Source organism: Heterocephalus glaber, unplaced genomic scaffold (genome assembly GCF_053883595.1).
Source record: "Heterocephalus glaber isolate CG9 unplaced genomic scaffold, H.glaber_assembly_v1.0 deba00001561, whole genome shotgun sequence".
In the NCBI taxonomy this organism is placed as follows: domain Eukaryota; kingdom Metazoa; phylum Chordata; class Mammalia; order Rodentia; family Bathyergidae; genus Heterocephalus; species Heterocephalus glaber.
This window is the reverse complement of record NW_028258349.1, coordinates 7,744,291-7,767,528: the sequence shown is the minus strand read 5'-3', so window position 1 is coordinate 7,767,528 and position 23,238 is coordinate 7,744,291. Positions and strand designations below refer to the sequence as shown.

General features: G+C 48.8%; 1 protein-coding gene across 9 annotated transcripts in view; it reads right to left on the bottom strand.

Annotated features, from left to right (window-relative positions):
* The window catches only part of Znf536 (zinc finger protein 536), a 439,199-nt gene that overhangs the window by 223,154 nt on the left and 192,807 nt on the right, over positions 1 to 23,238 (bottom strand). For all 9 annotated transcript variants that reach the window (XM_087191003.1, XM_087191007.1, XM_087191006.1 and 6 more), the window contains one exon: positions 16,281 to 18,452. In XM_087191003.1, the coding sequence (XP_087047129.1) occupies positions 16,281 to 18,450 (2,170 nt within the window). In that variant the 5' untranslated portion in view covers positions 18,451 to 18,452. The remainder of the gene's footprint in view (positions 1 to 16,280; positions 18,453 to 23,238) is intronic.

Here is a 23,238-nt window from a genome sequence, read left to right as displayed (position 1 = left end):
TAGGGAGTTTCCAAGGTGGTTGTATTAGGGTGTGTGAATGTGGATTAAGGGTGTTATACTGGGATTAAGGGTATGGACAGTGGAAGCCCCACCCTGGCTATGTGTGGCACTAATCCATAGCCTTATAGCCTAAATGAAATATAAAGGGCCAGAAAGAAGGCAGGCTTGCTATTGCTGCTGCTGCTTGCTGCTTGCTGCTTGTTGCTTCCTGCCTGCCATGCCATGAAGTGTTTACTCGCTGTAATATCCTCTGTCGTGCTGCCCTGCCTTGGAGCCAGCTGACTATGAACCGAAACCTCTGCAAACTGTGAGCTGAAATAAACCTTTCCTCTAACTTGTGGGTGTTGAGTACTTTATCTCAGCAATGAGAAAAGTAACTAAGACAGGGTGGAACCCCTGACACCACCCTCCAGAAAGGGCATTTGCAAAACTGTAGCAATGGACACAACAGACTGTAACAAAGTCAAAGTCAACTCTTCCTCTAGGGCAGGTGAGGGAGTAGACAGAGGTTCATCCTCCCTGCATTGGTCCATTTACTCAAAGGTGCTTACTGAGGGAGATAAAAAGGGGACACAACCCAAGAACTTGCTGAGAGATAAAGGGGTAAAGAGAACGGAACCAATCCATACGGTGGAATATTATTCAGCCTTACCAGAACAGGAAATTCTGCCCCATGCTACAACATGGACACTGTGCTAAGGAAAATAGCCCAATCACAAAAAGGCAAAGACTGTGTGACTCCTCTTATAAGCAATAGCCAGAGAAATAAAATTCATAGGGACAACGTAGAATAGAGGTTTGAAGGGGCTGGGGACAAAGGGAGACGGGGAGTCACTGCTTAGCAGGTGCAGAGTTTCTGATTGCTGTTTGCTTTGCAAGATGAAAAGAGTTCCATGAATGGGCAGTGGGGATGACTATACTGTGATATGAATGTACTTAATGTCACGGTGCTGTACCCTGGAACGTGGGTAAGACGGTGAATCCTACAGGTATTTTACCACAATACTTTTAAAGCATCTTTTGTGCCTCTGCCAAGTGCCAGGCACTGTTGGGAGCACTGGAGATGCAGCAGGGAATGAAGCCATTCCCCTGCTCTCCTGAGCTCACACCATGGGGAAATAAACAGAGAAGTGAATGAAGGGATAAGAGGAGTGAATAAGAAAATCAGTAAGAGTGAATGAGAGGCTTTCCAAAGACTGCCAAGATGGCAAACAGACCTCCCTTTCTGGAGAGTGAATAGTGAAGGGATCCTTCATAGTGGGGGGCTGTTCAAAGGCCACTTGGAGCAAGTGATGCTGGAAATTAGTCCTGAGGGATGAGGTGGACCCAGCCCCATGGTGGTCTGCATCAAGAGGATGCCAAAGAGACCACAGGCAAGGCAAAGGCCACCCAGGGGACTGTATGCCTGTGCCTGTGGGCAGAGGGAAGGTAACAAGGCTTCCATAGAGTGACGGGGGAAAGTGGGTGGTTGTAGTCCTTCTCAGCCACAGACCTTTCTCCTTGGGCAACAGATGGGGCAGTATTGGAGGTTGCTAAGCACAGGAAGAATGGGGTCCCATGGCTGCTCCAAGGCCTGGGACAAGGTCACCACTCACACACACCATCCCTGATTGCTCCAGTTTTTTTTACCTCATCTACCGGGATTCATACTGATTTGATAGAAGATGACTATAATTCCTCACCTACTAAACAGACAAAGGACAACTGACACGTAACACCCAGTTCACAAAATTCCCACAGAAGCAGGGTAGAGGTGACATGTGGTCTCTTTGCTCAGTGTGATTTCCAGGAAAACGTCTGTCAAATTCATGGCTGCCCCTACCCATCACATTCTGTCCCCTGATATTGTTTTCTTTCTGACTTTATGTAGTAGCTGGTAGAGATGTACTAAAATTTCAAGACAGAAAGAGCCTTATGCTATGTACAGAAAGAACATGGAAAGCCATTTGATCTTAAACTGAAGGCCCAGAGCTCACCTGGCCCCCAGGCTTTAGCCAAACCAACACCTCCAACTGGGTGCTGCTTATGTACCCTCTCCCTTAAGGTGAGCCCAATAAGGCTCACTCCAAGCTCTCGAGGTTCACAATCCTGGGTCAACCATCATGGCCATAAACTTGGCCAGCTCAACACAAAAGAGCTGTGAGATCACTTTTCAGGGCTGTAGGTAATACAACTCAGGCTTTTACACACTCTACAGACTGAGCGTGTGGTACCCATACTGGACAGCTCTACCCCACTGCCCTCCCTTCCAAAGCACACCTGCTACTCTGTTAATGAACTCCAAGAAAAGGGAGGGAAAAGAGAAAATCACCACCTCTGAGATTCATGGAGGATCAAAGTCATCAAGGGTGGAGAAGCTAAACATGCACCCAGGGGCCCCACTGTCCCCGAGAGTAGGTCATGCATAGCAATGGTACATGGATTATATCACCACGAGAGTCTGTTCCAGAGCCCTACTCCCCTGGCCTGTGTTCCACCTCACACATCCAGGGTCCCTGGTGCACCCAGAGATCTGCCCAGCTCACAATAATCCTCATTCCAGGTCTGCAGTGGGATTTGCATTCTTCTAGAGGGACACTGGTGGGAAGGACTGAGACCTTGCTTGCTCCTGGGCAGTGGCCTTTGTGCTGAACAACACATTTCATTTCACTCTGTCTGAATTGACCAGCACTACCTAAGCATCAGCTATACTGCTTACTGTGAGTCAGGGACATGACGGGAATGCAGCCAAAGACAACGAAACCTCTGCCCTTGAGGAGCTCAGACTATTGCTCCAGACCCAGGCCTGGCTGAGCTTCAGAAGAGAGGTTCCCCGGTTGGGGACCCCAGAGGCTCCAGCCCCAGCTTTTGCCAAGAGGAGCTTAAGTCTACAGAGGACATGGCTGTGAGATGCTTGATAGCAGGCCTGAGACATTTGTCAGCTTGCACCCCAGGAGACAAACCTGCTGCCTGAAGCTAAATTAGCATCAGGAAGAGAAGACCCCATTAGGGATGCCCCAAAGTTCTGAGAAAGGGGGCCAGGCCTGGCTCAAGGCCCAGTTACTCTTTCAGAAAGAAAGGCTGCAGGTCAGTGTGTGTCAGGGAGGCCAAGCCCATGCTACATAACAACCAGCCATCACATCACCCACCATGCACACACTGTCCACACCACCCACACTCCAACCCATGCCAACACAGGCTCACACACAGATGCACACATCCCAACACACAGGTCTTTACCAATGCACAAGTGGACGTCACGCAGCCATACAACACACAGTCACCTACATCAGCACACACACAACCACATATTATTACCTGTATCTCAACACACACACACTTTGTTAACCACGAGTCAACAAATATGTACTCCCGAAACCCCACAGCCACACCAACATCAGCACATTCCGGGACTGTATCCTCACTTGCACCTGACACCTGATAGTCACAGACAGACTCACAATCACATCCCAAATATCCCACCAGTACACGCAAGAACTCATAGACTCAATACAAGTACATTCACACCCCTTGCCTAAGACATACACACACTCATACACACAAAAACATCCCCCACGCAAGTATGAGCAACATATGCACCTTCAACAACTACATCCAAAAAATTAAGCCAACATACAGATACACATACAGCAACACTACCCCAAGATGCATGAACACACACCAGGTTATCCACATCCCAACACACAGGCACACATTCAGCACATACACGCATCATCACAAGGAATGAAGCTGCTGGCCCGCCAGACCCAACCTCGACATTGGACTCAGCCCCCAGCACAGCCCTGGGCCCAGCCCTGAACACCTCAGGTGGGCCAGCGGCAGAGGGGCAGCTAAAGCCGTCCTCCCTGTGGTGCCACTGTGAAGGGTCACTTGGCTCAGCCCGCAGTGCCAGGAGGCAACAACAAAGAACTCAACTCGGTGGCCTTCTCTGGATGCCTTTCCAGAGGATGCATCTGTCCTCCTAATTTATACCTCAGAGGCCCCAGCTGACCTGGAGGAGGAGGATGCAGGGTGTGTCTCTCCCTCTTCCTGTTCAGCATCAGTGGGGGCTCCACTCTTCTGGAGAGGAGCAGGAGAGAGCTGATTTCTGGGTGGACACAACACCAGCTCATGTCAGCAGTGTCCCTTAACCTACAGGTCCCCTGTCCATCACAGCACCACACAGAGCTCCAATGGACAGCATGCAAAGGATGCCAACAGCACAGTTTTGAAGAGATGAGGGAAACTGAGGCTAATGTGAGTTAATACAGGCAAAGAGCCAGGTGTCCTGAGGTGGGACTCACAGCCCAGTACACCAGGCCACACTCCCGTAGTGTTGGCAGAGCTGGTCCCCCTCTCCCTGTCCCAGCCTTGGGCCGAAAGGGACATATCTGTGACCTGCTGTGCATGTGAGCTTGAGCAGGGGTTGAGGAGACACCTACTTTATGTGTAAGCATGAAACAGGGCACTCAGTGTGGATGCTAAGTCCTCAGCAGAGTGGATCTGGTGCTGGGCCACCCTCCTTCCCTACTTCTTCAGAAGGGGCTCCCACTCTTCAGATCTCCCCCTAGCCTCCTCTAACAGGAGCTGCACTGGCCAGACTTGTGCTAGATAGGCTGGCCAGCTAGGTTCTGTCTTCTGCTGAGTTTACCTCTTTCCCAGCATGAGCCAATGGCAGGCTAAAATGTGAGAGATCAAACCAACGTGGGTTCGAACCCCAGTTCTACCCCATCCTGCCTTTGTGATTCACTCTACTTCTTCATGCCTCAGTTTACACAGCTGATGGCACCTCTCTCCCCTCCAGACTGTAAGCCATGGAAGGGCAGATTCCCAGCAGCACCTCTGTGAAATACTCCTAGACAGCAAGACATCAGAGCCCAGTGCCGAGTGTAAAGCTTCCTGCACCTGGCTTTCCTACATACGCTATCCCTGGGAAGCTTGCCACACCTCCTCTCCCTCCTGCCACAGCTAACACAAATGCAAGTTCAGGGTCAAGTACTGTGCTTCCACCTGGAGGAGGTGGAAGCAAAGCAATCAGGCTGCCTGACTTTGTTTGGAAGGACCTGCAAGGCCCTGCCACTGTACCCCGATTCACCTGAAGCACAGAATCCCACCTTCTCTTCCTCTTGGGACCCACTCCTCCCTCTGCTAATGTGCCCAGGACACAGACTTAGGCACACAGTGGCCACATAGGAGAACAGGTTGGTTGGCTTTGATCGTATTCATTGTCACTTCCAAGCTAAGATGAGACCCAAAATGACCACAAAAGAAGAGGCAGACATGGAGACTCACAGAAAGGAACCTAAGAAGCAGCTCTCCCGTGTCCTGCAGTCCACTGCCAGTTTAGCCTCTCAACTACCTTTCTCAGGGATGCCCACTAGGGTCTCTCTTTAGATGTCCAGAACAGGAGTGCAAATGCTTCTGCTATGGGCAGAATCTTGTACTGTGCCATTTCTGATACTGGTTGTCCAAGCTCCATGCCTCCTCCTTCTGAATCTCAGTGAGAAATCATATCTCCCACTGTCAGCTACAGGGCTGGAGGAGATTACATGCTCTCTCTCCACCCCTCCAAGAGTTAACACTGCTCAGATGAGTCAAGTGCTGCCACGTGAAGAGGAGAGGATGGGGCAGATGGCAGGAGACAGGGAACCATGAAGGTTGAGTGGGGTCTCAGTCTTCCACATTGTTCACCCCCCCCCCCAATCCTTGAGACCCAGAGAAGGAAAGTGAGCTGCTCAAATAGCCTGCAGGGTGCTTAAAACCCACAAATGGGTGTGAGGCCCAGCTCCAAAGTGAAGTGGGTGTATCCAGCTCTGAGCTATTTGTTAAACATTAGAAAACTGCCTTTGTCCCTGGCTTACTAACCAGAATTGTGAGATGTATCATCAGGAAATAAAGGACAAGGAGGTTCGATTAACATACTATGGGGTCACAGTCTGGCCACACAAGTCACCCGACCTGCACAACAGAGATGACAGTTCCTAGGACAAGTAAGATTCTTTGGGGTCAAATGGACAAAGCCTAACCACCCTTTCCAGTGTACAGGCTTACAAATTCTCAGTGTGCTCTGTTTGCAAAGTCCCAGGGAGACTCACTCACCGACCAGCTCCTTCTGTCCCAGCCCATGAACAGGTGACTAAAGACAGTTTAAAGAGGGTCTGGGAGGTAGAAACTTCTCCCTGGCTGCTCTCACTCCTGGTGCCCCTGAGTGCGGTGGGCAGCCCAGCCATGGGGACCCCACACCTCCTGGGTAGGTGCTCCCATCCTTCCTCAAAAGCTGGAGTCTTATCCTAAGGCCTCTTCTGGATGTCACAAGACAGTGATTCAGAATGTGGTTCTCCACCAGGGAGAGAGGACAAGAGCCAGTCACAGAAGCCGAGGAGGTGTCTGGAAGTCAATGAAATTGGCCAGGTTCTAGAAGGAAAGAGCAAGCCCTCTTTACTAAAAATTACTTAGATGGTTCATGAGACGCCTCAGCCCCTTCAGGTCCTTTTGGAACAAATGTGAGCATCGAGAGACCCCAACAGCCCCTGGGGTAATAAACCTTCCCAGTGTCTCCCTCACTCTATGAATGACTCCTTCCCACGCCCAGACTGGCAGTTTCTGGTAGCTGAGATGTGACCCTGTTCACCTTCACATCCCTGGTACCTAATGTTCAGCATTCAGAACCTACTTAACAAGCATTTCATTCTCCAGTGAACAAACAAATGAATTAATGACTGAACAAACGAGTGTATTTATGAATGGACAAATGAGTCGCGAGGTACCCCAGTGATGGGGAACAACCTAGCTTCAGGGGAGTCGATCAAAGGAAGGATTTGCTATGGAGAAGACTCCAGCACACGTTGAGGCTGCCTCCAGCCGCAGCACGGTGCTGGGTGCCGCGCATCTGCAGCCCCGGGGCTGGCCTGCTTGTGACCAGACACTCAACTGCTAGGTATTTTCACCTGAGGAAATAAATGTACAGATGTCAGAACCATCAGGACACAAACACTGCCAAAATGTTCACCCCGGTGCTGCTTGTCAGAGTGAAAAAAATGGAAACGAGTCCTAGTTCGGTGATGGAAATTCATATTTTATAGACGCAGGTTTTTTTCCCTTTGCTTCTTTATAGTTCTAATATCTTTTGAGAAGTATAAATCCTTCAGAAACCTACAAAACCTTGAGATCTTAGGGACCCTAGATCTCTGCTCAGGGAAACAGGAGATGAGACCCTTGGAAGTTACTCTTCAGCCACGGCCACATTTGGGAAGGGAGAGGAGAGGAGGGGACTTGTGTGAAGTTTAGAAACACGGCACAAGTCTCATTGTAAGACTAGAACCTGCAAATAACAGCCTGTAGGCCAAACCTAGCCTGTGGCATATTTCTGTAAATAAAATTTTATTGGTACACCATCACACCCTTTCGTTTACAGCAGAAGGGAGTGCTTGGTACAGATCACATGGCCTTAAAATCTAAAACACTTAGTATCTGGCTCTTTACTGGAAGATGTTGCTGACCCCTGTGTGGACTATTTGATAACAAAAACTTCTGTGATGTGCATTTCAGTAAGGACTTATATAGAAGTACGTATAGAATGATCCTTCTTTAGGTGCAGAAAAAGCACTGGAAAGGTATAAATGTACATGTTCACAGTGTTATCTCTACGTGGTAGTAAGCATAGATAGTTGGATATTATTGATTTTTATTTTCTATATATTCAAGATGGACAAGAATTACTTTATAACAAAGGGGAAATAAGGTCATTACACAGCACCAGCAGTCACAAAGTCAATAAACGACCTCTTGGAGAAGACCCACTGAAAAGGTTTTGAAGGTTACTAGCAAGGACACATCTAGGCTCGGACCCAGCTGAGAATGGACACAAACTCTGCCAAGGTTTCTCCAACTGGGATTAGGGTGCCACACAGCATCTCTGCAGAGGGATCACTGGTTACTAAAAAATGAAATGGATAAAGCAAAACAAAACAAAATATCTATTCTAACATAAAATCAAACAAAATGTATTTACCAACAGGGAGGCCATGTATGTATCTTGGTCTTCAGGGAAATAACCACTGCACACTTTTGGAGTTGGGAACTCAAGAGAAGCAAATTGGAAATGTTCCAAAATGCCTCTCAAGATGACTGGAGCCAACTGAGGGTATCCAAAAACCACCCGCAACAAGCCCGGGGCTAAGAGCACCTGGATATTGCCCTAATGAAGAGAAGAGAACACCTGGGAGGGATTCTGTTTCCTCCTGAATCAAATGGCTTTGGAACTGAGGTCCAATAAAAGTGGTGTCCGCCAAAATTCCAGGCCCACAAAGTAAAGAAGGAAAGAAAGAATGGAAAGGAAAAGGAAAGAAGGAATGCCTCTGTGGAATGTCCTAGACCTGAGGCGCTCTAGAAACACAGAAAGGCTCCCCAGAGGTACACCCTGACTCACGAGGAAAGCCAAAAAATGATCCTGTGCTGTGAAAGCAAGTGACAAGGAGTCAAAGCCAAGCCCACCCACGACCCGCTTCCTCATGCCCTCACTAGAGTCATCATCCTGGCTGGGCACCCTAGAAGGAGGGCTGGACCCCCATGTGGTGTGGTGGGCAGCCCAGCCAAGGATCAGCTTGTGCTGTGCCTCTCACTTCTCCCAGACACATGCCACATGTCACATAAAGAGCCCAAGGCACACAGCAACAGAGAGATGGGTCCCACAACGAGCTAAGCCCTGAACAACTTTCTCTGGCTAGGGGATGAAAAAAGAAAAAGGAGGCAAATGAATTCTGCCTAGCCAGCTTCCCATACCTGTAGCACAGCTCCCTTCTGCCTCTATTACCTGTCAGGTAGCTGTAGAGGGTGTTCAGGTTGCAGTGTTTTGGGACTCCACAGTCCTTCTGAAGATTTGGATCAGGGAAAGGATAGTGGCAAATCTCCATGCTTAGCTCAGCCATTTGTCACAAGTCAAGCCGCAGAGTTCTAGGCCCGATCTCCCCAGCTCATCTAGAGGCAAAGCATCCATTTCTTACATTACACCAATCAGCCCTGTTATCAAAGGGTTGGATCTGTAACCAGAAGAATGGAGGCCAGCTCCATACTGTCAGAACCACAGCATACAAGGGCACAAGTAAAGACAGGAAGCAAAATCCAAGACAAAAATAACTAGATGGAGAGACAGCCCCAGGACTCTGAGTGCTCTCCTGACAAAGAAGACTAAACCCAGATTTGGGTCTAGAATTAACTGGAGAGGCCTAGCAGAGAGAAAGCCCACATTTTGGCTACATGGCTCCCAGAGGATCCCTGCCCTGCTCAGGTGCCTCCATGCTCAGGATCTTCCCAAGAAACAAATCCCAAAGCTCTGCCCACATCTTGCTGCCTGAAGTTCCTCTGGGGAGGGTCCAGGCTTTCAGAGAAGAGCTTTCCAGATGGTGCCTGCCGGTGGCAGTGCCAAGCTCCACAGCTTAAGTAAATGTTGCCATCATCCTGTCCTGCCAGGAAAAGGCAAGGGGGACCCACAGCTCCTCCCAGATGCCACAATGCTCCCTTCCTGAGGAGACCAGAGAGGCTCCACCACACTGCCAACTGCCCACCAGCCCTCCCCTCTGCACCCCTCTTGGAAGGCCCCTGCACTTTCAAGATCCACTAAGCCCCATCTTTCCTGGAGGTGCCAGGCCACTCAACAAGGGTGCAGAGATGCCTGTCAGATGCCAGCAGAGGAGAAGGGGGCAAAGAGATGTGAGGCGCCCAGAAGGGCAGCATGCAGGCCCTAGGGCTGCAGATGGCAAAGGTCCAGCCCCGTCATCACAAAATTGGGAAGTCTGCACAAATCCAATCTCCGGATCTCTGCAGGTGTTTCTCCACCCCACCACCAGTGCTGCAACACAGCTCTGCAGCTAAAGGAGTTAACTGCTAACTCCTCGACTTCCCAGGCTCAGAATGCTCCCACTGCTCCCTGCATGGTGCTTTTCCAACCGACTCCCTCTGCACTCCATCTCCAGATCCTCGCTTGTCCCAGGCAGCCCCCTCTCGGCTCCAGCAAGGTCTTGAGGGCCAGAAAAACAAGGGGCCTGTTGAAACTTGGCCCTGCCCCCATCCCTCTGAGAGATCAGGGAACCTATGGAGAAGAAGAGAAGCAAATGGGCTGAGATGGGAGGCAAGGCAGTCTTTCTTTTCCCAGAAGTGTGCTTATGAGCAGGGCACGAAGCTTCAGACCAAAGAAGAGACTCAAAAGATCAGCAGCCTGGTGCAGAAGGGATTTGAGTGGGCAGGAGGATCCCAAGTGGCCTTGCAAACAGAGACTGCCCCATTCCACAGCCCTGGCAGTGCAGACACGGCACAGTGAGCAGAATTTCCTAGAAACCTGAAGGCACAGTGTGTGGGTGGGTGAAAGGCAGCCCTTGCAAGCTCATGATACCCGCTTCCAGCCAAACCAGGCAGAGGGAGCACACAGGTGGCTGGTTGTAATGCAAACGGCTCATTCCAGCCCCACCACACCCAGGGTGGTGGCCAGGACCAGAGCTGGGACCTCCAGTTCAAGTTAATGGGAATCACGTCGCTAATGCTTCATGTTCTGTTTTGAAAACTGACGGCTTAATTCGTCACCTCATTGTAACCTGTCCTTAGCTAACCTGTATCTCCCTTATTGCCATTAAATTTAGATTTAAATGAATGTTCCTTGTGTTAACATGGATAGGCAAAGAAAGCTTTGTAGAGCACTTTGGGCTTCCCAGTGCTCAGTAAGCAGCATCTCTTGAAGCACTTGAGAGAAGGAGGGGAACCCTGGCCCCTCGGTGCCCACCCTGCAGATAGGCAAACAGAGCCCAGCAGATGAACACAGGTAGGGCTTGAGAAACCCCAATCTAATCCTTTGCACCCAATATCTAATAGAAGAGACTTTCTGGGATTTTATGTCACACATCTTTTATGTCACACTGCCAATCTGAAGAGTTTTAGAGTTGATACAATTTCACTCTTTGTGAGATACTAAGTGACAGTGGCATGGAGCCCCAAGGAAGTGAGGTTTATAGCCATGCAAAAGGGGTAAATGAAACAGCGAAAGTTCTAGAGTATCACTGAGTGTTCCCAAATAATTGCTCCTAAACACGAGACAATAAAAGTTAACTGAGTGAATGGGAAGTTTATAAAACAGAGCTGTGTGTAAGCGCCTGGCTCCCTGCAAAGAGCACAAGGATGTGACGGCCCCAAAGTACCCAGCAAGGAGAGCTGCTTTTGTCCCCATGTCAGCAGAGTGTCCCAGTGAAGAGACCACGCCAAGGCCCAGTGAAAGGGCGAGGGCCCAAGGGAACCACTTGGGCTTGTGACCTTTGCCACCTCTGACAGTGCCCAGGAGTCCTGAGCAGCAGATCCATCCAGAAGAACGGCCACCTCGGCCCTCGACTTGGAGGAAGGGCCCTGGCCAGTGCCTGCCTGGGCACAGCTTTGGCTCACACACGCCGAGCCTCTGTAAATCTCCACAAACACGGCGGCCGCCTGCACACGCTCCCACGGCGGGGACGGAAGGGCTGCATATGGCGCACGGTTTTAACAGCTGAGCTTTAAAAAAAGTGCAGCTTTTCATCTCACTGAACCAGCTCCCAAATTAGGAGGTGGGGAGGGAGGCTGGGGGCGGGGTGAGGGGCAGAAAGAAAAGGAAGCCAGGATGGGAAGAGGCAGCCTTCAACATTCAATTTGATTTTATAAGAAATTTCAGACTGCTATCTCTCCAAAGCACCCTTTGGAAATTGAAATAATGCACTCAGCTGGTCATCCCCAAGTTTGCTAATTCATATTATCTAAAAAATAACTTGTATCCTTTCCTTCTTTTGATAAAAATGAAAATGCATCTAAGACTGAGTCACTCACATGCTTTAGATTGGGTTAAAAATTTTTAAGTAAATTTATAAATGGGATTATTGTTTCCCAAAGTCCTGCTCTGCAAGTTCCACCCTGCCCAGCGGGTATGGCCTGGTCCTTCTAATTCCCTGCCTGGAGGTGGAAGGTGGCTGGAAAGGAACTGAAAGAAGGAGCCTGACACCCACTTTTCCCGGAATTGCCTGGAAACTTTTACTTTCTGTTTCTTCTGCTGATAATGACTGTCTTCGGCTATGCAGCCAGCTCCCCTCTCCCCCTCCCAGCCCCCTGTTGCTGCAGCCTTCCCAGAGCTCCAGTATAAAGTTTGGCTTTTGCAGCAGGAAGCAGCTGGGCCAAGCAACCAGCGAATGATAATGACCTCAGAAATCTGCTGTTCGCTCGGCAACAATAGGGTGCTCAGTCTACTGGAAAATTGTGTTCATCAGCTAACTCTGCTCAGTTACTAATTGACATTGCCAAATATTTTAAGAACAATTGGAATGCACAAGCAAAAAAAAAAAAAAATGAAGATCTTAATCCTCAGACTTTAAATTTTTTCTTTTTCTTTCTTCTTCTTTTTTTTTTTTTTCTCTTCTTCTTTTGGGTGCCTGGATTTGTTTGTGTGGAGCAGGCAGTGGTTATCATGAATGGGGGAGGGGAGAGGGAGCCACAGGAGAAAAAGAGTTAGAAAAGAAAGAAAATCTATCATATCACTATACACCCGATGTAAATGCAAGGAGCCCCGGATAAAGGCCTTTGAGGCTGTGGTCAATGAGCATACACAGGATGGAGACCCAGCATTTCAGGAATGCGGCTCAGGCAACAAAAGAAGACTCTACAGAGCTTTTAGCCCAGCTGATCAAATAATCCTTGTCCATCTCAAAATATTATAGCACAAGAAGTAGGGGTTAACGGTGTTTTCATCTTTGCATCTCTCCCTGGCTTTCCATTGATCAGGCAACTTAGCCGACTTTATTTAATGAACAGAGGGTCAATGCATTCAATTACCCCCTTCCCGCCATCAACACTTCAATTATCCCCACTCCAAAATTATGGGGAATTCGGAAGGTAACTGCCCTGTTGGATATAATGAACAGTATCGTTTCTTAGTACATTAAGTTTTAATTATTCTAAGTGTGATTTCCAAAGCAAAATCTGAAGAAACAGAACTTGGTCATTTTCTGACTCAAAGCAAAGTCAGGTCCAAGATCAGTCTTAGAGGAGGTTTCAGGGAAAGATGCAAAGATTAATACCATCAGAGTGCCTGCATGCAAGACAGAAATGAGGAGGCATCAAAACAGCCGCCCCGCTCTGTAAATGTCATAAAGGAGTAAAATTTATAAGCTGCTGCTTTCCAAATAGTTTCCCTTTGCATTGAACACGGAAGCAGAAATGACATCTAGCATGGTGTGAAATTATTGGTGAGTCAAATAAACAACAACAACAACAACAACAACAACAACAAAACAAAGGGAAAAGATGGGGAAGTGATCTGTGTGATTAGTTTTGTCCATTTTCTGTTAGAAAATATGACCTCTCAATTTGTCAAAGGTCCTAGTTTTTGCAGTTGATCTTAAGCTTGGTTCTCAGCAGTTTGGAGAGCCAAAGAACAAACACATTTTCTGGTTCACTGGAATCATTTTCACATGTTCACTGATTCAAACATTCTTTTGCTCACATAACAAACAGCTGCATCCCACATTAGCCTAGCCAGTGACAGTCACCCATCTCGGCAATAACTGTTTGATTGCAAACTTGACCCCTTCTTCGTCTCGGTCTGAGCAAGACATTTTTGAACAGCCACTCTGTTCCCAATCCTCCTTTGCAAAGAATTACATCTGATAACAAAGGACGTCGCTGCCACTCATTGTAAGCCTTCTTCTAGAGATCTGTTCTAAGAGGCTCTGGTAAAAAGGTTTTTATGATGAATTCAGAACTACTATCATGTTAAGAGCAGCGATTTATAAAGAAGAATTCATTGGTTAAGATCTGAAAAAATAGTTTCTCAGGCCCTACTGACCCAGTTTTCAACAAAAAAAGAATCAAGTGATGCAAATTAAGTTTTGCGACATTGTTATGCAGTCTGAGAAATTTGTAAAACCGTGTTTTGCAGTTATTTCTTAATGGAAGCCTTAATAAGTACTTCTTTCTTTACTTAAGGGCTTCAATTTTTTTTTCCTCCCCTTCACCTTGCAGGTTTCTCTCTAACAGGTAATAATAAAATACCTATTGTGTCAAGATTTTTATTTAAATGCTTATTTTAATAGCACTTCATAAAGTAATACTTGTTAAAATATAAGAGGGGAAACTAACCAGATTTAGTTGAGAGTCCTAAATCCCCAGAAAACCTGAATGCCCCAGACGTGCAGCTGATTTGCGCTGCATACTGGTATGCCATCAATTTTCCTACTTAGTCAGAAAATTATGAAAGGGTCTAATTTGAATATGAAGAAAACAAAGAAGTCAACCAGAAATGAAAGAATCAGTATTCACAATTGTAAAATCCTTCAATGAAGGGAAATAAAAGTGAGAAGATAACCACAACTCAAGTATAGTTCTCTTTTGAGTCATGAGCATGGTTGGTTCTTTTAAACAAAATGGGTTTTTTCAACAGGGTATTTAGAGATAGGGAAGCAACAGAGACAGGAATAGCACGAGGCTATCACTCGGCCAGAAGGTGAGAAAATCATGGTAAACATGTCATTAATGAAGCCGAAGCCGAGCGTTTGGTGGCAGAATATTCGGTGGAGACCTTCTCCTTTTAGCAGGTCTGGGAAGGGGGTGGAAATCTGTCTACGCCAACTCCACATCACTCCAAAAACTTAGGGGAGCCAGTTTGTCCTCTGATCAAAGAACAGCTGAGACTACTCCCCAGAAGAGACCCTGTCTTACAAGGTCGGAAAGAGTCTCTCCTGATGGACAGCAGGAGATGCACTTGCTGCCCCTGAAGCATAGGGATCCATCTTTCCAGTACAGTCAGGCAGGGCAAGGTGCAAGCCTTTCCCTTGTATCTGAAGATGCTCTATGTAGTGTATGACCTCATCTTTCCTCTGTGGTGCTCATGTTCCTGGTTAGACTCTTTCAAAGTGCCTCACCAGTAATAAATCGCAAGCAAGTCTGGGACTCCAGGAGTAGACAGTGTGTTTCATGGGTATTTAAGCAGCAGCATTAAGTGCTATCGGAATCTCTGGAATGTGCAGCTCAGATTTATGTGTCTTAACAATTCTTTACTGGTTTGTAATAAGCCAGCATAACCAGACTTTATTTTAATACTAATTTTGTCCTAGGAGGAGGGTAGGCTGAAGCATGACAATAACAAGAAAACCAAACTAGCATCTACTTAATAAGCGTAGCAGTAAATTGCCTCTAAGACTGAAATATTTATCAAAACTAAGAAGGAGGGAAAAAAGAAGAGAAAACTTTTAAAAAATGACCCTCAACAGTATGCTGCCACATCCTTAACAGTGGGCAATGGAGTGCCTCGAGGTGCCTCAAACTGTCTTTCATTTTCTAGACTTAATGGCTGATTGCAGAAATCAATGTTGCCATTAGTAACAGGGTATTTGTTATGGCATGATTTCCTCTGTTGTTAGGCGGCAGAATGATTACAGTATTAGCGAGGTGCTTTCTTTATAAAGGGCTAGAGATATAACTTTCAATTTACTATCCATTAGTAAGGGACTTTGGAAATATGGATGAAGGCAACCTCTTACCTGCTGTTAGGTAGTGATTTTAATTCAGCCGTCTTAGGCTTGTGTATTTTTTTTTTCCCAAACAGGGCCAGGATGCTTTATCATTTCACAGACATTTTGATGACAGATTTTCTGCTTTGCTATTTTAGACCCCAAAGCCTGTGTAACACAGTACAATTTAAAACACGCAGACACGAATCTGGGTTTCAAACCTCTGCGTCAGGCTAAGCCATCGGAGGAAAGAGGTGTGTCCTCCAGGTCACATGGACCCGACAGGTGAGCCAGGTGGGAATTCTGGAAGCGGACAGAAGATAGGTTTGGTCTGGAGGAAGACACCAGGAGAGAATTCCTAAATGAGAAAATTGTAGGAATATGCTCACCGGGGAGGGAGAAGGCAAGCATCCAAGGGTGGAAGCCATGGTCAGCTCCGTCTTGAAGATGAGGTGATGGTGGACAGGGTCAGGGTATAAAATGGGGCTGAGCAATAACAGGCTCTGCTTCACTTAAAAACATGCCATCTGGCCATCTCCCCCACATGGGAGAAGGATCCCTCATCTTTCCTGGTAGCCAGTGTTCAGGAAAAAGCCAAGGAGTTGAAAGCGAAGCTTTGCCCTTGCAGCAGGGCAGGCTGGAGAACAGAGTAGCAGGGCTCAGCAGCCCAGCAGCCCACACTGGCCCATCCAGCCATGCTGGCCTTAGAACCAACTTGAGAGCAAGTGCAAACCAGGCAGACCCCAGGCAGGGCCCGGTGGCAGCTGCTGTCCCCCATCTTCCCAGCCAACCTACCTGAGGAGGACGGCGAGGAAGGATGTGGGCTGTCCTCCTGAGCACTCCCGGGCTGGGAGAGGCCACCTCCGACCCCGCTCTCCTCAGTGACATTGGAGGAGCCTGGCGTGGTCGACCTGCTCACCGACTGGGACTCTTGGTCACTGCCAGAGCCGCGCCGCTCATCCAGGCCTGCGTGCAGCCCGTCCTCATCCCCCCGGCGCTCCCGCTTGTGGACTCGGGAATGGACAACCACCTGGTGGTAGGTGCGGAACACGCGGCCACAGTCAGGGCACTCGGTAGGCTTTTCTTTCATGTTCCCGGGGCCCTGCAGGTTATATTCGAGCGTTTGGTTCAGCCCATGTGACAAAAAATCCCGACTGCCTTCTAAAGGGTCGAGCTTATTTGGCAGGTCTCTCTGATTGCCCACTTTAGTGCTGTGAACCAAATCAGCAGGCATTTTCTGCTTGGAGCCATCTGCTCCCAGTAACACGTACTCCCGCTTCTCCTTATCAAACATAACTCCAGCGTTTGCCAAAACGTCTTCGTGGTTACGCTGGAGCTGATGCTCTTTAGATAAGAAGCCATGTTCCATGGCCATGCCCCTGGCCATCAGCTGCCAAGCCTGGTAGCTGTTCACAGGGTCCATCTCTGCAGCTTTGGCAGCCGCCTGCAACCGCTCAATGCAGCTGGATTTCAGCGGCGGCACAAGGTTGAGGCATCCCAGGAGCGAGTGCTTGTCGCCCTCAGGGACACCGTGTGCCATGCTGGAGAGGGGTGACAGCAGCTTTCCCAGCACCTCTTTCTCCTTCATGGGGAGCTCCCCCTTGCCATAGAGCTGGCCAGGCTCGCTCAGGCTGGCTTTATCTGGGGCTATGAAGCCACTCTGCAGGCAGGACAGGTACCTGGAGTACAGGTTGGCATGGGCCTCCTGAGACATGCCGCCCATGGGCACAGGCACCTCGGGCTCACTGGGGGACTTGTTCTTCACCGACAGCTTGTTGAGGTGGACCTTCATGTGGTTCTTGAGGAACCAGGGCTCTTTGAAGCGCCGGCCACAGATCTGGCAGCAGTGCTCGAAGGAGTCTTTGTGCTTCCGCATGTGGCCCTTCAGGAACCACGCCTGGCTGAACACCTGGCCACACACCTCGCAGCGGAACTCGTTGGCCGACTGCTCCCCGCCACTGTTGGGGCCCTGGCCCTGTGCCGACTCTGCGGTGATGTGAGCCTTCTCCACGTGGCTGATGAGCTCCTCCTCCTGCGACGCGGCGAAGTCGCACAGAGTGCACTTATAGGGCTTGTGCAGGATGCGGATGTGGCGGTCCAGCTCCTCCCGTTTCTTGAACTTGCCTTTGCAGAAGGTGCAGCGGAAGCCCGCCGCTGGCGGCCCCGCGTCCTCCTGAACATTGGCTGGCTTGGGTGAGGGCACTGGGTTGGCCACGTCGGGCACGCTGTGGTTGGCAGGCAGGGCCAGGTTGCAGGCAGCCAGCGGCGCCTGCTGCACGTGCGGCGGGGGCTTCAGGTCGGGCCGCGGCTGCAGCAGACTGCTCTTCATCTGCTTGTCCCGCAAGATGGCCCTCTCCTCCAGCTCGTGCAGCAGGCGGTTCTCCTCGCGCACCCGCCCGCGCCCCTTCCCCAGGTTGCCCAGCTTGTGGGTCCGCAGGTGAATCTTGAGGTTGCCCTTCTGCGCCGCGCGGTGGTCGCAGTAAGGACATTTGAAGGGCTTCTCTCCGGTGTGGGTGCGCATGTGCAGGGACAGGATGCTGTTAAACCGGAAGCGCTTGCCACAGAGAGGACAGGGGTACTTCCGGTTTTTGCGCGCATCGTCCTCAATGTCGCTCATCTGGGACATGATACCCAAGTTCTGCCCGTTGAGGAACTGCTGCAGGTCCACCCGCCCGTTGAGGCTGGTGTCCACGTCGCGGCTCAGCTGGTTAGCCAGCAGCGCCATCTGACTGCCCATGGGCTGGCCACTCATGGGCACGTGGGCCTTCTCATCCAGGGGTGCGGGGGTCTTCTCCTCGGGGTTGGGCCGCGGGTGCAGCTCGGGGAAGGCATGGCTGAGCTGCGAGGTGATCTGGTGCAGCTTCTGACTCATGGCATACTGGCCGTTGAGGACCGGGCTGCTCAGGTGGGGCTCAGCTTCCGGGGCCGCCGAGGACACTCCAAGGCACAGACTCGCGTCTTCCATCCCTAAAAATAAAGGCAGAGTTCAGATCTGTGCCAGGTACCGGTGGTGTGGAGAATCAACGGCATCAGCTGGTGGGGAATTTGCATTTCATGCCTTACCTACACATAATAATGCTCAGGAATTATAGTCAAAAACAATAATAAAAAAAATGAATTATTAAATGCCAATTATGCAGTATGGCATTTGCTACTCCAATTTGTTTTGGCGATAGATCGTCTTCCTTGTATTTTCTATTTACAGACTGCAATTATTCATTCACATTTAAATTTTTAATGTTTTGCCACTTTCAACACCTAATAACAAATCAAGGGTCTACATGCAAAACTTTTCCTTCTTTTCCCCCATGGACCACCTGTACCTGTTGGTTCAGTCTAAAGTTTTCCTTGGAACAGAATGGCTTTAACTGCAAGACTGAATAGACATCCAGAACTTTCATTTCCATTTGCTATATTCAATACACTCACCAGTCTGAGATGAAAGAGATCGTTTTATGATTTGGCCAAAAAAAAAAAAAAACAAGGCATGATGTTTACTGGTACATAATAAAACAAGATAATGTTTTGGGAAAAAATAAAGTAAAGGACAGGCTTTAGAACAATAAAAGGGATTTTGCTTTAGTCAACAAAAAGTGCAGTAATATCTCATTAAGCTGATTAGTATGCTGCTTAGAAACAGTACTAGGTGCTGTAACACATGATTATAATCATAAAAATCCTTCAGTGTTTGCAAGGAAGCATTAACGAGGTATATTAAATTTTAAGGAGACTGCAAGTAGCGGCTTTGCAAACCTCAGAGATTAAGATTTAACCCTTATGTTACGAAACACTGTTATTTTATCATTTGGTAACTGTGTCCATCAAAAGAAGTATAAATTATCCCCCGATTGAATCTTAGTGAATGTTGAAACTGCTCAAATGTGGGCGGAGGCAAAGACATCATATAATGGGTTCTTCCTGTCCTTCAACAAGCAAGTCAGCAAAGGCAGGGACTTTGATTGGGCTTAAAAATCTTTTATAGAACTAGATAAAAACCAATTAAATTCCAAGGATGATGCCATAGGAAGTCTCAACCAAGTTTGAGTGTTTTTAATAACTTTCCCAATATACAGTAATGAGTACAAATTGTACCTGCAGTATGTGTTTTGCAGAAAATTAGAACTCAAAGCTGTTTGTTAAACACTAACACTCAAAGCCCGTCTGTGTAATTGACTTTAATAGTGCTCTCTGCCCCTCTGCAGCCTGCGCAGAAAGGGAAAGCCAGGCCATTTCAGGTGGGTTAGAGAGTGCAAAATCCTCCATATCAGAGCCTTCAAGAGAGAGCTCAACTTTGAAAGGCACTGAACCAAGCCTAAAGTCCTATTTCCAGATAATGGCTTCCACTTGAAGGAGTCTAAATTCAGTTCCTGCCTTTAGAATGGCTTGTGCACATCTCTCCTCTTTGTATCCCAATGTTTAGCTGTGTTGGCCAGCCAGGTGGTCCAGGACTTGTGTTTAAAACCAGCCAGAACCGTGGGGCCAAGCAACTCCCCAGGAAGCCTATGGGGACAGAGCTCAACTGTGGAGGAAGCACACTCAGCCTTGGTAGGATCTGCTGCCTGCTGGGCCTCCTACCAGGGACATTATGCACGGCATTGAGGGTCTCCAATAGGAGAACTGACTTTCTTGGCAAGGTAAGGAGCTGTAAGCCCATCTTCCAAAGGAAGGGAGGACAAAGACATGGGTGGCCAGGCATGGTGGGACTTGCCTGTAATCCCAGGACACTGGGATGGTGAGACAGGAGAATTATAAGTTTGAGTCCATCCTGGGCAACTGTCTCAAAATAAAAAATTTTAAAAGGGCATGAAATTTAAAAGCGTGAAGGTCCTAGTTTTAATCTCCAGTACAGAAAAAAGAAAGGAAAGAAGAAAGGAAGGGAAGGAGGGAAGAGGAAAGGAAGGAAAGGAGGGAGAAAGGACAGGAAAAGAGGGGGGAGGGGAGGAGAGGAGAGAGGAGAGGGGACGGGATGGGGAAAGAGATGTGGGTGTGTATTTCCAGGAGGGGGAAGGTCTGCAGCCACTGTGCAGGGGTTAACTGTGTACCACTGAGCACACACACACGCGCACACACACACGCACACACACACACACACAGGCACCTAGTGGTTCAGGGTCACTTGTGATAAGAGAAAGCTTCCAATTTGCCATCTTGCCTTTTTGGTTTTTGTGACAGACTATACCCAAATTAAAAAACAGGCCCATCCTGAAGACTGCTCAGGACGGAGCTAATTTCCCATGGACATTCTTGCATTCATTCCACAAACTTGCTGAATTCCCACTGCGTACCAGACTCTATCACCAAAGGCATGGACATCGATGTGACTGGCCGGCCCAGGACTCAGCACTCGTGACTAGCAGGAAGGGGCAGGCCCAGTGTGGAGAGGTTGCAGGCCGCTCCGGGCAGGTGCTAGCGGCCTCTAGGGTCCAGTGTGGATGCCTTTCTCCACCTTCACCCCCATCCAGTTCAGTGAGCTCCTCTCCTGAGCAAATATAGATCATGACCCTTGAGCCACATGTGAGCACTCAGAATCCCACCCAACAGCTCTGTGGAAGTTTGGAAAATCCAAAGCCAACATAGCTGCCTAGTCGGCCAGCTCAGAAGCCATGAATCCAGGAAGATGAGCTATTTTCAGGTTACTGCTGCTAAGCTCACACCAATTCAGCAGGAGAGACAGGAGGGTGACTGTGCAGCGCAGTGAGGCTGCAGATCAGGTTGGATGAGGGGCTTCACGTTGAAGACCATGTGCCTTCCGCCTCTCATGCTGTGAGAGCGATGGCACCATTACTTGTCAGCTGATGGACATGGAGGTTCTCAAGTTAGGCCTGAGTGTGAAATTCTTTTATTTGTTCAAAAACAATATTTTTTTAAGAGTTCACAAACCATTTTAAACCCCTTTATGCAGTTGGTCTTTGGATGTCATTGTTGATACCTCAGCAGAGGGGAGAAAAGAATGTTCCAGAATGTGTTTTTTCAGCTCTTTGCTGAGTTGGCTTCTTGTCATGATGCAGGTCTGATCTCAGATCTCCTTCTCTTAAAGGCCTTCTGTGACCATCCTGTTCGAGGCTGACATCCTCTGTCCATCTCCTAACTTTTTCTTCATAGCTACCACCCCTAGGGTAAATGTGTCATCATTAAGCTTCTTTTTCTTGAGGGCAGAGGTCAGGTCTGCCTTGGGTCACAAAAAAGCCCTAGGACTTGGAGCACAGCTGGCTTGTCTTAGGTCCTTGGTGGAGGAACAACTCAACAGACCCTGGAAGCACAGCCCATGAAAGAAGTTAGCCACAAAGGAGAGCCAGCTTCATGTGACTCAATCTCAGCTCTTGCACTAGTCCAGGAACATCTATGATCAGGTGTGTGCCTGAAAGGGTCTTGAGCTACCACTCAGAAGCTCAAAGTCCAGAAACCAAGAAAAGGCCACCATCACCACCACCTCTCTTATGCCAGGTGCCCTTGGTGTCATCCTAGGCCTGGGTCACCTGTGATGACGTCACTGCTGGACATTAGGAGACAGAGGGAAAGTACTCCCTTCAGATCTTGACAGACAACCACAGAGCCCACGGGAGACCTTAAGGTTTCTGAGGAGGTTGTTTTTAGCAATAAATGAGTCTGGGAAAGCCTGAGAAGTGAGCCTCAATTGGAGGCAGGGCTGCGTCAGATGTTCCCTTAGCATCCTCTGAGATTCACAAGCAGGTACAGCCGAGACTGCTGCCATGGGCTGGTCATGACCAATCCTGCTGCTTAACTCAGAGCAAGAAAGGGAGCAAAGTTCTTGGAAAAAATGTGGGGTAATTGGTGTGTTGTCCCTGGGCCAAAGCAGCCAAGGCAGGAAGAGCTGGCCCCAGGCCCAGCCCAGGGCTCACAAAACCTGGGTCAGCCCCAATTCCTTCACACTTCACCCATCCAGAATTTATTTACTACTTCCTTCAGCCGTTTAGTAAATATTTGCCAGGGACCTTTTATGTACCTGGCCTCAAGGGCCTGTGAGCCAAGGGGCCATTATAGGAAAGCAAGGCAAAGCTCCCTGAGAAGCTAGATCCAAAGGTAGAGAGAGGAGAAACCAGTGTAGCTGCAGTATGCAGAGGATGTATGCGTGCTTCTGTGTGTGTGAGTGTGAGTGTGTGTGTGTGTGTGTGTGTAGTGCACCATCACGCGTATAAGTACAAGTACATCCACGTTGAGAAAAGGACAGGGATTCCCCAACTGGTAGGTCTCCAAAACCGGATATAAATGCCTACCTGAGGAAACTAAAGGAGTTATTTATCCTATCACTAAAGGTTTGAATCCACCTGCTGCAGAAGGAGCTCAGGAGGCTGGAAGAGGTGGGGCTGCCCACAAGAGCTCCACTGTCGGGATGGAAGGAGTTATTACTCCTTTTCCCAGCCTGCTGGGAAGCAAGCACATGGTGAATGCCTTCCAAGGGGACCACAATGATGCCGGACTGGAGCCTCGGGGTGAATATCTATCTGTGTCTCTTGAGGGACCTCCTGCCACTCTGCACTCTGCAGCTACATCCTGCCAAGCAGGGCAGACACACACAACCACACACATTGCTGTGCCTACTGGCCAGTTTCCAGGGAGCTCTTTAGTCCATAGGTTCAAACATCCTTCACTTTGCAACCCTGACTCTGGACTTAGTGCCCCTGATCCAGGAACTAGAGACCCACATGGAGAAGACTGGATGGAGCCCCAGAGGGTGGGCCATGACCCTGACCTAAAGGCAATTAAGCAACAGGCCTTCTGAGTAACCTCTACA